At 44.5% G+C, this 12,802-nt stretch overlaps 2 protein-coding genes across 2 annotated transcripts; one reads left to right on the plus strand and one right to left on the minus strand.

Annotated features, from left to right (window-relative positions):
- Positions 1–1,437: 1,437 nt before the first annotated feature.
- Positions 1,438–7,713, minus strand: LOC119442445 (tumor necrosis factor alpha-induced protein 8-like protein). Its single transcript, XM_037707332.2, has 4 exons — positions 7,287–7,713; positions 7,017–7,204; positions 6,456–6,649; positions 1,438–6,014 (listed from the first exon to the last, which is right to left on the minus strand). Coding segments are annotated over exons 2-4 (561 nt in total). The 5' UTR covers positions 7,018–7,204; positions 7,287–7,713; the 3' UTR covers positions 1,438–5,648.
- Positions 7,714–8,082: 369 nt separating this feature from the next.
- LOC119442444 (T-complex protein 1 subunit theta) lies at positions 8,083–9,920 on the plus strand. The gene has a single exon (XM_037707330.2). It carries the CDS (start codon positions 8,251–8,253, stop codon positions 9,880–9,882), a length of 1,632 nt encoding a protein of 543 aa, XP_037563258.1. The 5' UTR covers positions 8,083–8,250; the 3' UTR covers positions 9,883–9,920.
- Positions 9,921–12,802: the final 2,882 nt, after the last annotated feature.

The following is a 12,802-nucleotide window of genomic DNA, read 5'->3' on the forward strand; positions in this document are numbered from 1 at the left end:
CGCTTGGGTTTAAAGTGGAAGGAAACATGAACAGGTCAGCCGTAGAGATCAGCAAGAGACGATTGGAGTACTGGTGGAAAAAAAGCAGGGAAAGGATGGATACGACCTGATCTCCTAAAATCATAGGCAGCGGTACAAGGTAAACTTTTGAAAAATAAAAATAATGAGAGGTATACAAAAATGCTAGATAAAGAACATGTATAATATACCTGATTAAATCAAGCAGGCTAGGTGACTATTTGTCGCCGCCCCGTTTCAAAGGGGATGCCAATAAATCATCATCATCATCATCGCGGTGGCCACTTATGGGAAAGACAAAAAAGAAGAAACCAGAAAGCTCGCCTTCATGCATCCGCGGCATTGCATTAGCCTCTCTACAATGCCCGAGTAAAGTTTTCTGTGTTACTTTGTGTGGACATTCAATAAACACGAACTCTTGTTTCGACTCCTTATGCACTCGCACAAAGCTTTGCTGTATACAGATTCCAACTTGTTGGATCTGCTGCATTTTTTCTGGCTTTGACTTCAGCGTTACTAGCATTTCAGGGTGTAGAGGCCTGCTATTGATTTACATGCGTTCTTGCATAGCCCTTCGGTTTTTGCAATCCATTTTCACACAAAGGAAGGTTTCCAAAGGCCTCAATGCTCTGCTTTGCTCATGTTGCTTTTGAATGTCCAACATTGTTTTATTGCTTTTGGAAAAAGTGTACAAGCTGCTAAAATATTTTTTATGAAAGGAGAGCTATAGTAAACTACACAGACAGAGGAGACAGCCTTCAGCCTTTTAATTGTCTTGGAGTAGAGCAGGAAGAGTAAAATTTTGAACCACGAGCAGGACTAATAGAAGGCAGTGGTTGAAGTTGCCAACAAAAAAAAAAGGAAGAAGGGTGCAGGAATTGTTTTGTTACCTTGACAGTTTCCTGGGTTACTGAACAAAAAATCGATCAAGGTTTGCGAGACGTCAATTTTCCTGCAATTTCAACTGTGCTTCAAAGCAATTTGGTGAAGATTGCAATTACCGCAGCAGGCAGGCACACTACATCACAACTAGTCAAATGGCTGCACCTCTATTAACAACAGGTTTTAGTAGAGGAATGCTGCATTATCTTCTGCAATGGTAACTCATGTGCTACACAAAACTGAATCTGATACCTTTTCCTGTCAGTGGCCAATTTAGAAGTGCTATTGACCACAAGTGCCTTTGCTTGTCTCAGCGGTACCACTGAGCTTGAAGTGAGACCTCATAAGAGCACTTTGAGAGTTCTGTTAGAAAGTTCCATTAGTGGATATGAAATGTGCAGAACAAACATAGATTGAGGCACAACCAAATAAATTCAATGAAATCAGGAATCAGTACAATTGCCACTTTATTTGATAAATGTAGTCCACAAAAGTTGTATATTTTTTAGACAAGCTCAAGAAATGACGAGACAGATGTTGAAGTATCCAGATTATTTATTCTCTGTTATTAACGAATAAAAGAAAAATGAGCCTTACAAACAACCAGAAACAACTTGGCTTGAGAAGATGCAGGTAATAGTCTTCAAGTGACTCCTTCATGAACTGAGGTTTAAAAGTTGGCAGCAATGTGCACATTCATGTTTACAGGCAATGGGATTGTCACTTATCTAAGTACAGTTGCTAGTTAACTGATCCACTACACAACATTAACTTGATACAAAGGCACTATTACACCTTGTGTTGGTAACAAGTGAATCCTGATGTTTAAGGTGTGAACATTATGGAGCATTGGTGATGCCAGCTCTTCATCGCTTACAAGTGACATGAGTTCAGATTGAATGCACCTTAAAGGGACACTAAAGGCAAATATTAAGTCTAGCGAGACTAACAGGGAGGTTATGAAAATCTCTTGACATATGGGCTTTAGTTTCTGGGAAAAAAAAAGGAAAAAAAAAAAAGTTGAGTTATGTCACCTACATGTGGTGCAGCAGAATTTTCGTTATCTGTGAGGCTATGCTATGCTATACACCCTTGGCAACCCAGAGGGCTTCAAAGATGGCACCACATTCCCAAGCAAAAGCACCGTCGGAGTGATATGAAAGGGCATCACGAGAGCATTTTAGAAGAACACACTAAATTGTTCACAACATTTTTTTTTTCATGTTTATTCTTTTTTACTGGAGTGGCTGACTACTAATAACTAATACCTCTAATGCCATTGGCAGTTGGCTCTATACGATATCCTCATGGTGATGGTGCCAATCCTATGATAAGCTTGTCATTTTCTCACAAAAGTGCCAGTACATTGAGTCCCCTGCGACACTGTAGCTGTCCTAGAGCAATAAGGCACTGGACTAGCTGTTCAATACGTTCTTTTTTACTTACAAACGCTCTGTTCTAGATAAATAAGTGATGCTTTGGTCACGTCAGAGCACTAATCTAACACTTTAGCTGGACTTAACATTTGCCTTTAGTATTGCTTTAACAGAGTGCTAACCGGTAGGCATTTCACTTGCAGCAAATTAAAAAAAAAAAGAAGCCTAGGGCACTATTTTAGAAGAACCAGTTTATGGGGATACCTTTGTTAAACATAACTTGCATCATAAAAAATCAATGCAATAAAGGGCATCCTTTGATATCGGAACATTTTGCTGCCTATGTGCTCATATTGAAAAGTCCGAGAGATATGCATGCCCACAGTTTTCTTTCATCACATCCACTTATTTACTGAAGTAGTGTGCACTTGAAAGAGATATCCTCAAAAATGATAGTTCCAAAATATGCACCCTAGCAATAAAAAAAAAAAAAAGAAAAATCATGTCAAAGATGTCACACGTCACTTAATTGAACAGAGCACTCTGCAGCTAAGAACACACAATCCACTTCTGCATAGAGATTCTATGATAACCAAACACTACTTTATGGCACTTCTTGGCTATTTGGAGAGGTGACTAAAGGCTCTTATGTTATAAAAAAAAAAGAAAGAAAAAGAAATGCTGCTGCACATGTCTCCCAGACTGGCAGATTCCTCCTAAGAAATTAAACTAAATATTATGATGAACAAAGTGCACAACTCAAAAAAAGAAATGGAGGCATTATTATGAGCATAACATTTAGTCCCAGTGGTAAACCTGTAAAATGTGCTTTAGACTAGAATAAAGTCGTAAGCAGACTTATCAATAACAACGTAATAAAGGTGTAAACAGAAAGAACAAAGGTAAAGGCTTAGAAAAAATATGGGAAGGAGGGGGAGAGGCAGTGCTGGAAAAGATTATGTGAGGTCAAAACACCAGTGAACATGCATAAAGAAAAATAGCGTCAATAAAAAAGAATCCAAGACTCATTAGTAGTTGAGCCAGTGATTCAATTTTTGGTGGCTGCTTTCTACAAAATGAGGAAAACTGTAAATGTCCAACCACATCCACCATTAGAGCATTACAGTTTCTTTTGTTACATGGCTGAATTGATATCAGTCGTCCTTGAGCAAGCGCCTTCTTAAATGGCACATTCCATTCAAATGCATATGACATCACACCAGTTCCGCTGAGCAACTAGTAATCGTGACAATGCAGAAATGTCAAGAGCAGTATATTGACATACTTTGGAAGTATATTGGGATGAACAGGTTGAACAGATCTGGCCTGTGCAATAAGTTAGCAAGAGATGGCTAGAAGAAACAAATAACTGGGGCCATATTTGTTTCCATCACGAGTAACAGCATTGCAATAAATAAATTTGTTCCTCTGCAGCACTTGTAGGACACTCAAACTGGAGCCACAGTGTGCACGCTCATGAACTTTAAAAGAACTGCATGCAAGAGAAACTGGAATGTCGCAATTAATTAGCTTGACAAGTAATGAGGCAAGATGAAGAGTAGTACCACCGAAGGAAAAAAAAAAAGGGAGCAGTCGTGTATGTATACCATGGCATCTCTAAAGATTCTTCTTTTTTTGTTTTGTTTAAAGTGCAGCAATGACTTGGGCAGCTATATTTATAGGCAAAAGGCTTTGATGAAATGCAGTGGCACAAAGTAGCAACAGACTGCAGTGTTCAAAAGAGTAAGTAGGTATAAAAAAAGATGTGCACACACACAAACAGATGCACAAGCTCAGGGTTTTGTAGCATAAGGCCACACGCCACCACAAACATAAAAGAAAAATGGTGCATTATGTCGGCCACGTGCCATGTTATAAAACATATCAAGGCAAGGCACAGTTTGGCATTGATAAAGTTCATATCCGCATCATATAAATTGTACTCACTGGAAGGCTTCTCGACATGCGTGTAGCAAGCCCGAGTTCTGGTCCTTTTATTACATGCATAGTATCAAAAATTCATTCTCATTTAACCATTGTAATAAAATAAGATTGTGTCGACCATCACGCAAACAGCTATTATACAAATGGCAACTTCATATATTTACATCTCACTTGGGCGAACGGTTTCTTTGGGCCCCTCAGGATCATTTAAGTGATCTTTTACTGTTTCCTGCCTTTAATGATGTTTGGTTTATTTACTGGCACACATAAGCTGTGGGACAAGACAATACAAAGTTCTAGCTTGCCCACAATTTTTCTAACATTATGACATTTGGCAGTTTCCTAAAATTTATGCTTTGTAATAAGAACACGGGTTGAAATTCTGAAAACGTAATTTCAAGTGCAGCTTTACCGAATCCTATACTTCCGTCTTTAAATGGGCATTTGATCCTGACCACAGCTGAAGTAAATTGGTCATTAATTTGCCGCCATATATTTAAGCAGAGGCTGCTATTTTGTAAGGATTATTCAGCTTCACAATCAATTCTTTTTTATTCATCCCACCGAGAGGCTTATGCTGGCCTCGGAAGGGGTGCAGCTTCGTGCAACTCGCTGTCGAAGGGCGACAAGATTCTCAGCTACACAGCATCGGTGGCGAGTCATTATATTGACCTCTGGCAGTGTTATACTTTCCTTCAACAAAGAGCACAAAATATTTTTTTTAAATGTAGCTCAGCACCTACTATCCATGACTCATGACAAGACCCACACTTGTTCTGACTCACTGTTTCTTAAACTTAAGTGCTTGACAATCTTCCGTGGAGGCACTGTCAGACCAATAAGCACATGAAACCAGTAGAAAATCTCATTGCTGCACCAAGTCTCCTTGCAGGCTAAGTCCAATCGCCGCAGCTCATTGGAGTTATATATGTAGGCAGCAAGTATCTGCGTTACAAGGGTGACAAGTCTGTGCAAAATAATAAAATAAAACATACCACTTAAACCGCAAAAATGTTCTATAGGTGCATAGAAGTCCATGCACCTAAAGGCACCTCACCAGGCACAAGTAGAGTAGCTACATATGTCACATAGGCATTAAAAGTAGACTGGCGATTTTTCTTTTTGTTCGAGGCATGTCCATTCTTTTGGCTCTTCTTCAGTTAGTAGCCAACAGCTTTTCTAAAACATACTTGGCGATGCCTAACCCTGTAAATGCATGCAGTACCTTGAATATGCAAAGGCTTTTCGTGAGCAAACATGGCAATCCTCACAGTAAGGTTTACTTTCCTCGAGTTTGCATAGAGTGACTACATTTTTACGTGGTGCACATCTCCCAGCGTGCCGAGTAAGCACAACCTTTTCACCAGGTAATGTGTCAGCACCGTGACACACACACATTCTTCTTCATGACCAGGCCAACTTTCTCCCTCACAGACTCTCCTTATCCAAGGCCTCATGCAGGTCCTTGACGACCCTTCCGAGGCACTCACGGTGAACGCTGTCGCCTGCAAACACGGAATCGAGAGTCTCTGGTTTCCCGAAGAAGCCAAAGACGTGCTCAATTCGGCCCATTGACTTGGCTGTTAGGTGGGATCGCACCAGGTTGGAAAGCAGGGCACGACACTCGTCGAAAGCACCCACAAGGTATCTTCGGTCATATGAAAAGTCCATCTCATAAAAGCTTACCACGGCCATGGCAAGAGCACGCATTTTGCGCTGAAGCTGCTCAGCCACCTTTGTCTCTTCTGCTGAGAATTGGTTGTTTCGGTGCAAGACGCCAACCTTTACGACAATCTGGAACACATAAATTTAGTATGGGGGTGCTGATAGATGCAATGGACATTAAGAAAGAAACAAGTCTATCTGATTTGTTTGCACAAAGTATGTAAAGTGGGACTTCAGTCGCTCAAACGGCACGTTATTAGTTAATTCTGCGGCTGTTGAAAATAACTTTAAAATTCAAGTCATATGCACTTAAGGCACTAACTAGGCGCTACTTCATGGGAACCACATGACATTATTATTACTTAATCTGCACAGAAGCAGGCAAAGTAAGTGTTCCACATGAACATATCAATTAGGTCAACACAATCACTGTGCACATAAAATAGTATGAAGGCAAGCTAAAGTTAGTGGGTCAAGATAAATATGGCACAACAATAGGGTGGCGAGACACATAATGCGAAAATGGCACTGTTATAACAACAAAATCGACCACAACTGAGTGGTACGCACCTTTATAATGTTTTTAGTAACCTTCTCTGCGTCTTTCTTGCTGCCCGTGACACTCTTTACGAGCTTGTACAAGTTATCCAGCAGACTCGCGGAGACGTCATCAATGAAAGCTTTGGCGACGCTCTTGTTGCTCACGCGACTAAGCAGTTTCTTCTGGACGCGTAGCCCAATGTCTTTCGCGTGAAACTCAGCCACTGAAAGAAGAAAAAGAGGAGCCCGACTTGTAATCGACGTTGAAAAGCACGAAGCATACATACAAGGCCACACAGAGGAGCTAAGGAATTTTCACTGCGCACATGACGCAGTGGTCACATTTAGAACAGCTGCGAACTGCTGGTGTAGTGGCCTCTCCATTGCGGCCTTTCCATTACATGAGTTGCGAGCTGGTTCCTAAAGCGTGGGCGCGCAAAGAACGATTCTTATGGTGATCTGACAACAACGTAGTGGCGCAGCTAATGCGAACACAGGGAACGGAAACACGAGGCCGGGAAACTTCGTCCTTCGTCGCCAACGCCTAGCACGACAAAATGATACAAAAGAAAAAAAAAAGCGGTGACTTACTTTTCTCGACTTGAAGTTCTGCAGGCCCAGATTTGTTACAGAATTCTCGACACGAAAGATGTTACAGTATCGAAGCCACGACGACAATGCATAAAACGATACGTTCAAATCCTTCCAACTTCAAACCGTTCAATCTGTCCGGCCTGCGAGTCACCTGACCTCTTTCCTTCGCCAGCTAGCCAGGCAACCTGCGTGTAACGAAGTTTCAAATGGAAATGAGCAGATTCCAGAATGGAACGCTATCTACCACCGCACTAAAGCTGCGCTTACGTTCTTTCCACCAAGTGGGTTGCGCTTTTTGCATCACACGCGTATTTCATTCATGCCAAGCCAACGTCACGCGCTGAGGCGCTAGCCATAGAATCGCTAGCTCTGGCCAAGCTGTCTGGCAGCTCACGCAACTGGCTCAACTCAACGTGAGTCATCTCAAGGCGCTTAGTTGCGTAACCATTTGTTTAGGGTCAGTCCAGGTCGTCATGGGTCACTGACATAGAGCACACGCACCTATAAAACCGTGCGTAAGATGATTAAAAATGTACAAGCGAACAGTGAAATCAAAACAACCTCTACTATCTGCCAACGCCGAATAGTGCAGAACTAATGTAGATTACATGAAGAAAGAAGCATAACACCCAATAACACTGCTCCGACGGCTGCAATAACGATTGGAGAGAAAGAGATACAAAATAAAAATAAAAAAGAGAGATACATATCGGAGATGTTCAAGACTCTGCGCCAACTTTGTTTTTACGAACTGTGTGATTACATGCCATCACAAACTATAATATTTACTGTTCTGAACCACCGCAATAAGAACGAAAGTGTGCTAGCAAGTGCTTTATATCCTTGTTTTAAATGGCCAGTGAGGTTTTGTTTTCGAAGTGACTTGCATAACTACCCAGTTGGCACAATTTTGGTAGACTCCGGCACACAGTTGATGCGGTTTTGGTAACGACGGCAGCGCCAACACAGCACCGTGGCCTATCCATTGGTGAGCATCGATCCAAAGCCAACAAGCATACGAAGCCAACGGCTTAAATGCTGCCAGCGCCCCTGTCGCGCTGCGCCAAATAAGGGAATCTGTCCGCGGCCGGCGCATTGTCACCACCGGCGGAGCACGAGGTTTTCATTGATAGTGCGAGTTAGCGTTCGTACTCGCTAAGTTTTCATTCGGTAGTGCTCAGAGCAGAATTTGCGACTACTCCACGCATTTCTACAAACCTCAGCCACGATCATGTCGTTCCGTGGCGCTTCTTCGTCAGCTCTTTCGCAGATGCTGAAAGAAGGTTCTCGACACTTCCAGGGCGTGGATGAAGCTCTCTTTCGAAGCATTGAGGCCTGCGTCGAGCTTGCTCGAAGCGTCGCGTCGGCCTATGGACCAAACGGATTGAACAAAATGGTAATCAACCACTTGGAAAAACTCTCTGTGACCAGCGATGCTGCCACCATTCTCAATCAGCTCGAGGTGCAACACCCCGCCGCCAAGCTGCTCGTCATGGCGTCTCAGATGCAAGAAGCCGAGGTGGGTGACGGAACAAATGCGGTAGTTTTGTTTGCCGGCGCGTTATTGGAAAATGCCGAAGAGCTTGTTCGAAGTGGTCTCACGCCCGTGCAAGTGGCTGAGGGCTATCAGCTCGCGCTGAAAAAGGCTCTTGATCTTCTCCCCCAATTGAAAGTCGATGAAGTGCAGGACATGCACAAGCCGGATCAAGCTATCAAGGCGGTTCGCACTGCTATGTCAAGCAAGCCTTTGGCCGGCGCTGATTATTTGGCCAAGCTGGTGGCTGAGGCATGCCAGGCAGTGCTTCCGGAATCCGGTGCTCTCAACGTGGACAATGTTCGCGTCTGCAAAATACTCGGCTCGGGTCTCGACCAGTCTCAGGTAGTCCTCGGCATGGTTTTCAAGCGGCAGGTCGAAGGCGACATCACCAAAGCCCGCGACGCAAAGATCGCAGTCTACACATGCGCCGTAGACACACTGCAGACGGAGACGAAAGGTACGGTGCTGATCCAGTCGGCGCAGGAGCTGAAGAACTTCTCGCGGGGCGAAGAGAACATGCTTGAGGCGCAGATCAAGGCCATCGCCGACGCCGGCGTCAAGGTGGTGGTCAGTGGCGGCAAGGTGGGTGACATGGCGCTCCACTACCTCAATAAGTACGGACTGATGGCGGTGAGGTTGCTTTCGAAGTTCGACGTGCGCCGTGTGTGCCGCGTCGTGGGCGCCACCGCGCTGCCCAAGCTTGCCGCACCGCGCCCCGAAGACCTTGGCCTATGTGACTCCGTCTACCTGGACGAGCTGGGCGACACGCCAGTGGTGGTGTTCCGGCAGGAGGGCCGCCAGTCCCGCGTGGCCACCGTGCTGCTGCGCGGCTCTACCGACAGCCTGCTGGACGACGCTGAGCGCGCAGTGGACGACGGCGTGAACGCCTTCAAAGCGGCCACTAAGGACGGCCGCCTGGTGCCCGGTGCAGGCGCCGTCGAGGCAGAGCTGGCCCGGCTCCTGGCCACTTGGGCAGACACCCTGCCCGGCCTCGAGCAATACGCGGCCCACAAGTTCGCCCAGGCGCTCGAGTCTCTCGTCAGGACTCTGGCGCAGAACTCGGGAGCCTCCAAGCCCGAAGAGCTCTTGGCCCAGATCCAAGCAGCCCACAACCAGGGGGATCCCAATGCCTGCCTCAAGGATGAGGGCCTGGGGGATGCTGTGAAGAATGGCCTCTTGGACCTTCTGATCACGAAGCACTGGAGCCTCCAGTATGCGACCAATGCTGCTTCTACAGTTCTCCATGTTGATCAAATCATCATGGCTAAGCCAGCTGGAGGGCCCAAGGGAAAGCCTGAAAGAGGGGACTGGGATGATGATAAGTAATCGGCAACCAAATAAAAAACCTGACCTGCCTTTGTAAAGTGTAGCCATTTTTCATCTGCTATGTTTGCTGCCTAGGCAAAGCTCGATGTGCCGCAGAGCAAGCCTTATGATCGTGTACACAAGCATGCAATAGCTGTTTAATGACTTGCCTAAGAAACAATGGGAGAAACTACTAAAGTTGAAAACAAGATAGCTGTTGTGATTCGGAGGAGCCAAAGGAATACCATAAATGCATTACTGCAGTTCATTGTAGGCCCTGCTATACAACTTGTGATGTTTAGGAAATTAGGTGGTATAGAAAGTTGGCTCAAGAGGACCCTCGTGGAAGAACACAGCTCCTGTTGTGAAGTTCCACAGGATTGTGCAACTGAGTGACGGATATTGTATTTTAATTAAAATTCTGTCTTTCCAGAGCAACTGAGAAGTATTGACAAGTTGTTTGGACAAGGGTGAATGAAAGTAGTGTGTCAATTTGGTGAAAGAGGGGTTCCATGAATGTTGATTTAATTGGAGGTCAGCAGGCTGTCAGGAACGCCAACGCAAGTTGCGTGAATTTTGTCATTTGGTGATTGGCGATAAGGCTTCGGTATATCAAATTTCAGGCATGAAGTGACAACAATGCAGTGAAAGCACAACTAGTCTACTGTACTTATTAGGTTCAGCACAAGAAAGTCTGCAGTAAAGGCATTAGAGCTCGTCTTCTTGAATTGTGAAAGACTGCTTCTAGGGCAAGCTGAGGCTTTGAAATTAGACTGTGAATGGTATTATTGGTTTCACCGTCTTATTAAATAGCTTCAAAGCTTTGCCAAGCAGTTGTAAGCTTACTAACTTCTACAATACGTAATTATCACATAAGGTAAGCAGCCTCGGTGTCTCCAAAGGGTTGGAAGGGTTGCTGCCTTGAATTGCACTAGAGAACAATGCCTGGACAATGAAGGTGTTTTCTGCCGTAACAGTTTTTGAGCCCTGACCACATGAAGCCAAGAAAGCAAGCATACCTGTGGCTTTAATTGAAATGTAGATGATGGCCTAGGGTCAAAGGGCACATCACCGGGCCCCGTCAGAAATTTTGGTTGTAGACTGGAACTTGCAAAGTGTTGTCTAGGGAGCGTTCTACTGCTATAATTTTTCAAATTGTTTCATTGGAGGAATTGAAATGTTGCTCCTCCGTGCTGCCAGGAGCCAAGCTTTACTACCAATATTGACACTTTCTACCTTTGCCTCTGCTAGCATCTACAAGAGCGACATTCCTTCCCTGCATTCTTTCATATCGAAGCTGAGGGGCTGTGTAACACTCATGTCATGAGCCTCGCCTCTTCTCTTTCTTTGTTTTTTGCAGCACGACCCACTTCCATTGGTGTGTTTGCATGCTTCTGTATTAGATGAATTACCAAGTCGCATTTCATAATTGGTGACTTCAGGTAGTGTGTCTTATCGTAGAGGCATTTATGCATGTGCCCTTGATTTTACATCGGGAAGCAGGGCTTGATTGAGAGGAAGGATGTAGAAGCTTTTGTTTGAATTGAGCTGTTTCGGCGCCGTGCACCAGTTTAATACTTTGCAGACATGATCGTCGGCATGTGATCTATGCATCGCGTTTGCCTGCAATGCCTAAACCTTGTGAGGGCCCCTTTAAAAAGAGTGTTCTATATCTGCCTCCATGGCAATGAGCGGCACTGGCTAACACTTGCAGGGTCAGATCTTGTACAGATGCACAAATAGCCAAGAAAGTGAACAGCGGAACAGCTGTCGCTGTAGCTTAATTGGTAGAGCATAGCACACGGAGTGCAGAAGATGTGGGTCTGGCTCCCATCTTTGGCAAGTTGTATTTTTGTTCACATTCATCTCTATTTACCTTATCATTTCTATATTTCAATTAAAACTGCAGGAAATTTCACCAATGCTTTCCTTGACTTTATTGCCTGTTGGCTTAGTGTGGTTATAAGTAAAATAAAAACATTTAACCCCTCTATTCTCATTTCTGAGCTGTTGTCATTGAAACATTTATTATGATAGACTGCGGATTGTCTTGTGACTTGTCGTCAGGTGAGAGGAAAATGGTGCTCCTTTTTTATGCTTAATCTTCTAGACCTGCCTTCCCGATGAATCCGAGAATACAGTGAAAGGTTGCCTTCCAGTGCCATTGCCCCTCTTTTGGTCAAGAGCATCTTTGAAGGTGATGACCACGATTCCTTCAGCAAGGTGCCTGTGGCTTTTTGCCTACTGAGGTTGTGTCTGACAGTTCTGGATAAGGCACTTTGTACTGGAAGCAGTTAGGGTATGATGTATCTTTGCTAGTTGTGAACTGATGTGTGCTTTTAACAGCAATGTTGCAGTCTTAGCTTGAATTTGGCGGTGACATACTGATGGCCATCGAAGGTAGGCTGCAGGAAAGGGTCATCTTCGTTTAAGCTAAGATTACGAAGGGGGTTTCACCTTTGTGCATCCGACAATTTTTTCATACTTGGGCTTCAGACACCGAGTCGTAGGTGCTAGTATGAAGGGCTTGTCACCTTCATGCATGTGCTTGACGATTTTCTCATAGTTGGCTTCGTACGAGTCTTTTCTGAGTGGCCCTGAGGTGGTTTCAAGGTGTTCTAGTAGTTTCCAGGTTGCCTCATGAGCTGCTTTATTGCCAAGGGTACTTTGTGTCGAGGGACCCGCTGAAGTGTAATGTTGCTGCCTTGGCCGGAGCAGCCACTGCCTCTTTGGAGTCCAAGTAGACCAGATGTTTTGATGGGGTCATATGAATGGTCTTTAGCTTGGCTTCTTTCATTCATTCATTCATTCAGTTTTATTCAGATAACCAGTACGTAGCTGCCTAGGGGACTGGCCTAATGGCTCCAAAATCCTGATGTAATGTCTGTCCGCCCAAGCCCCCTTTCCCCGCTTGCACATCACAGCATTGACTTAACCAAAA

The sequence above is a fragment of the Dermacentor silvarum genome, chromosome 2 (assembly GCF_013339745.2).
Source record: "Dermacentor silvarum isolate Dsil-2018 chromosome 2, BIME_Dsil_1.4, whole genome shotgun sequence".
In the NCBI taxonomy this organism is placed as follows: domain Eukaryota; kingdom Metazoa; phylum Arthropoda; class Arachnida; order Ixodida; family Ixodidae; genus Dermacentor; species Dermacentor silvarum.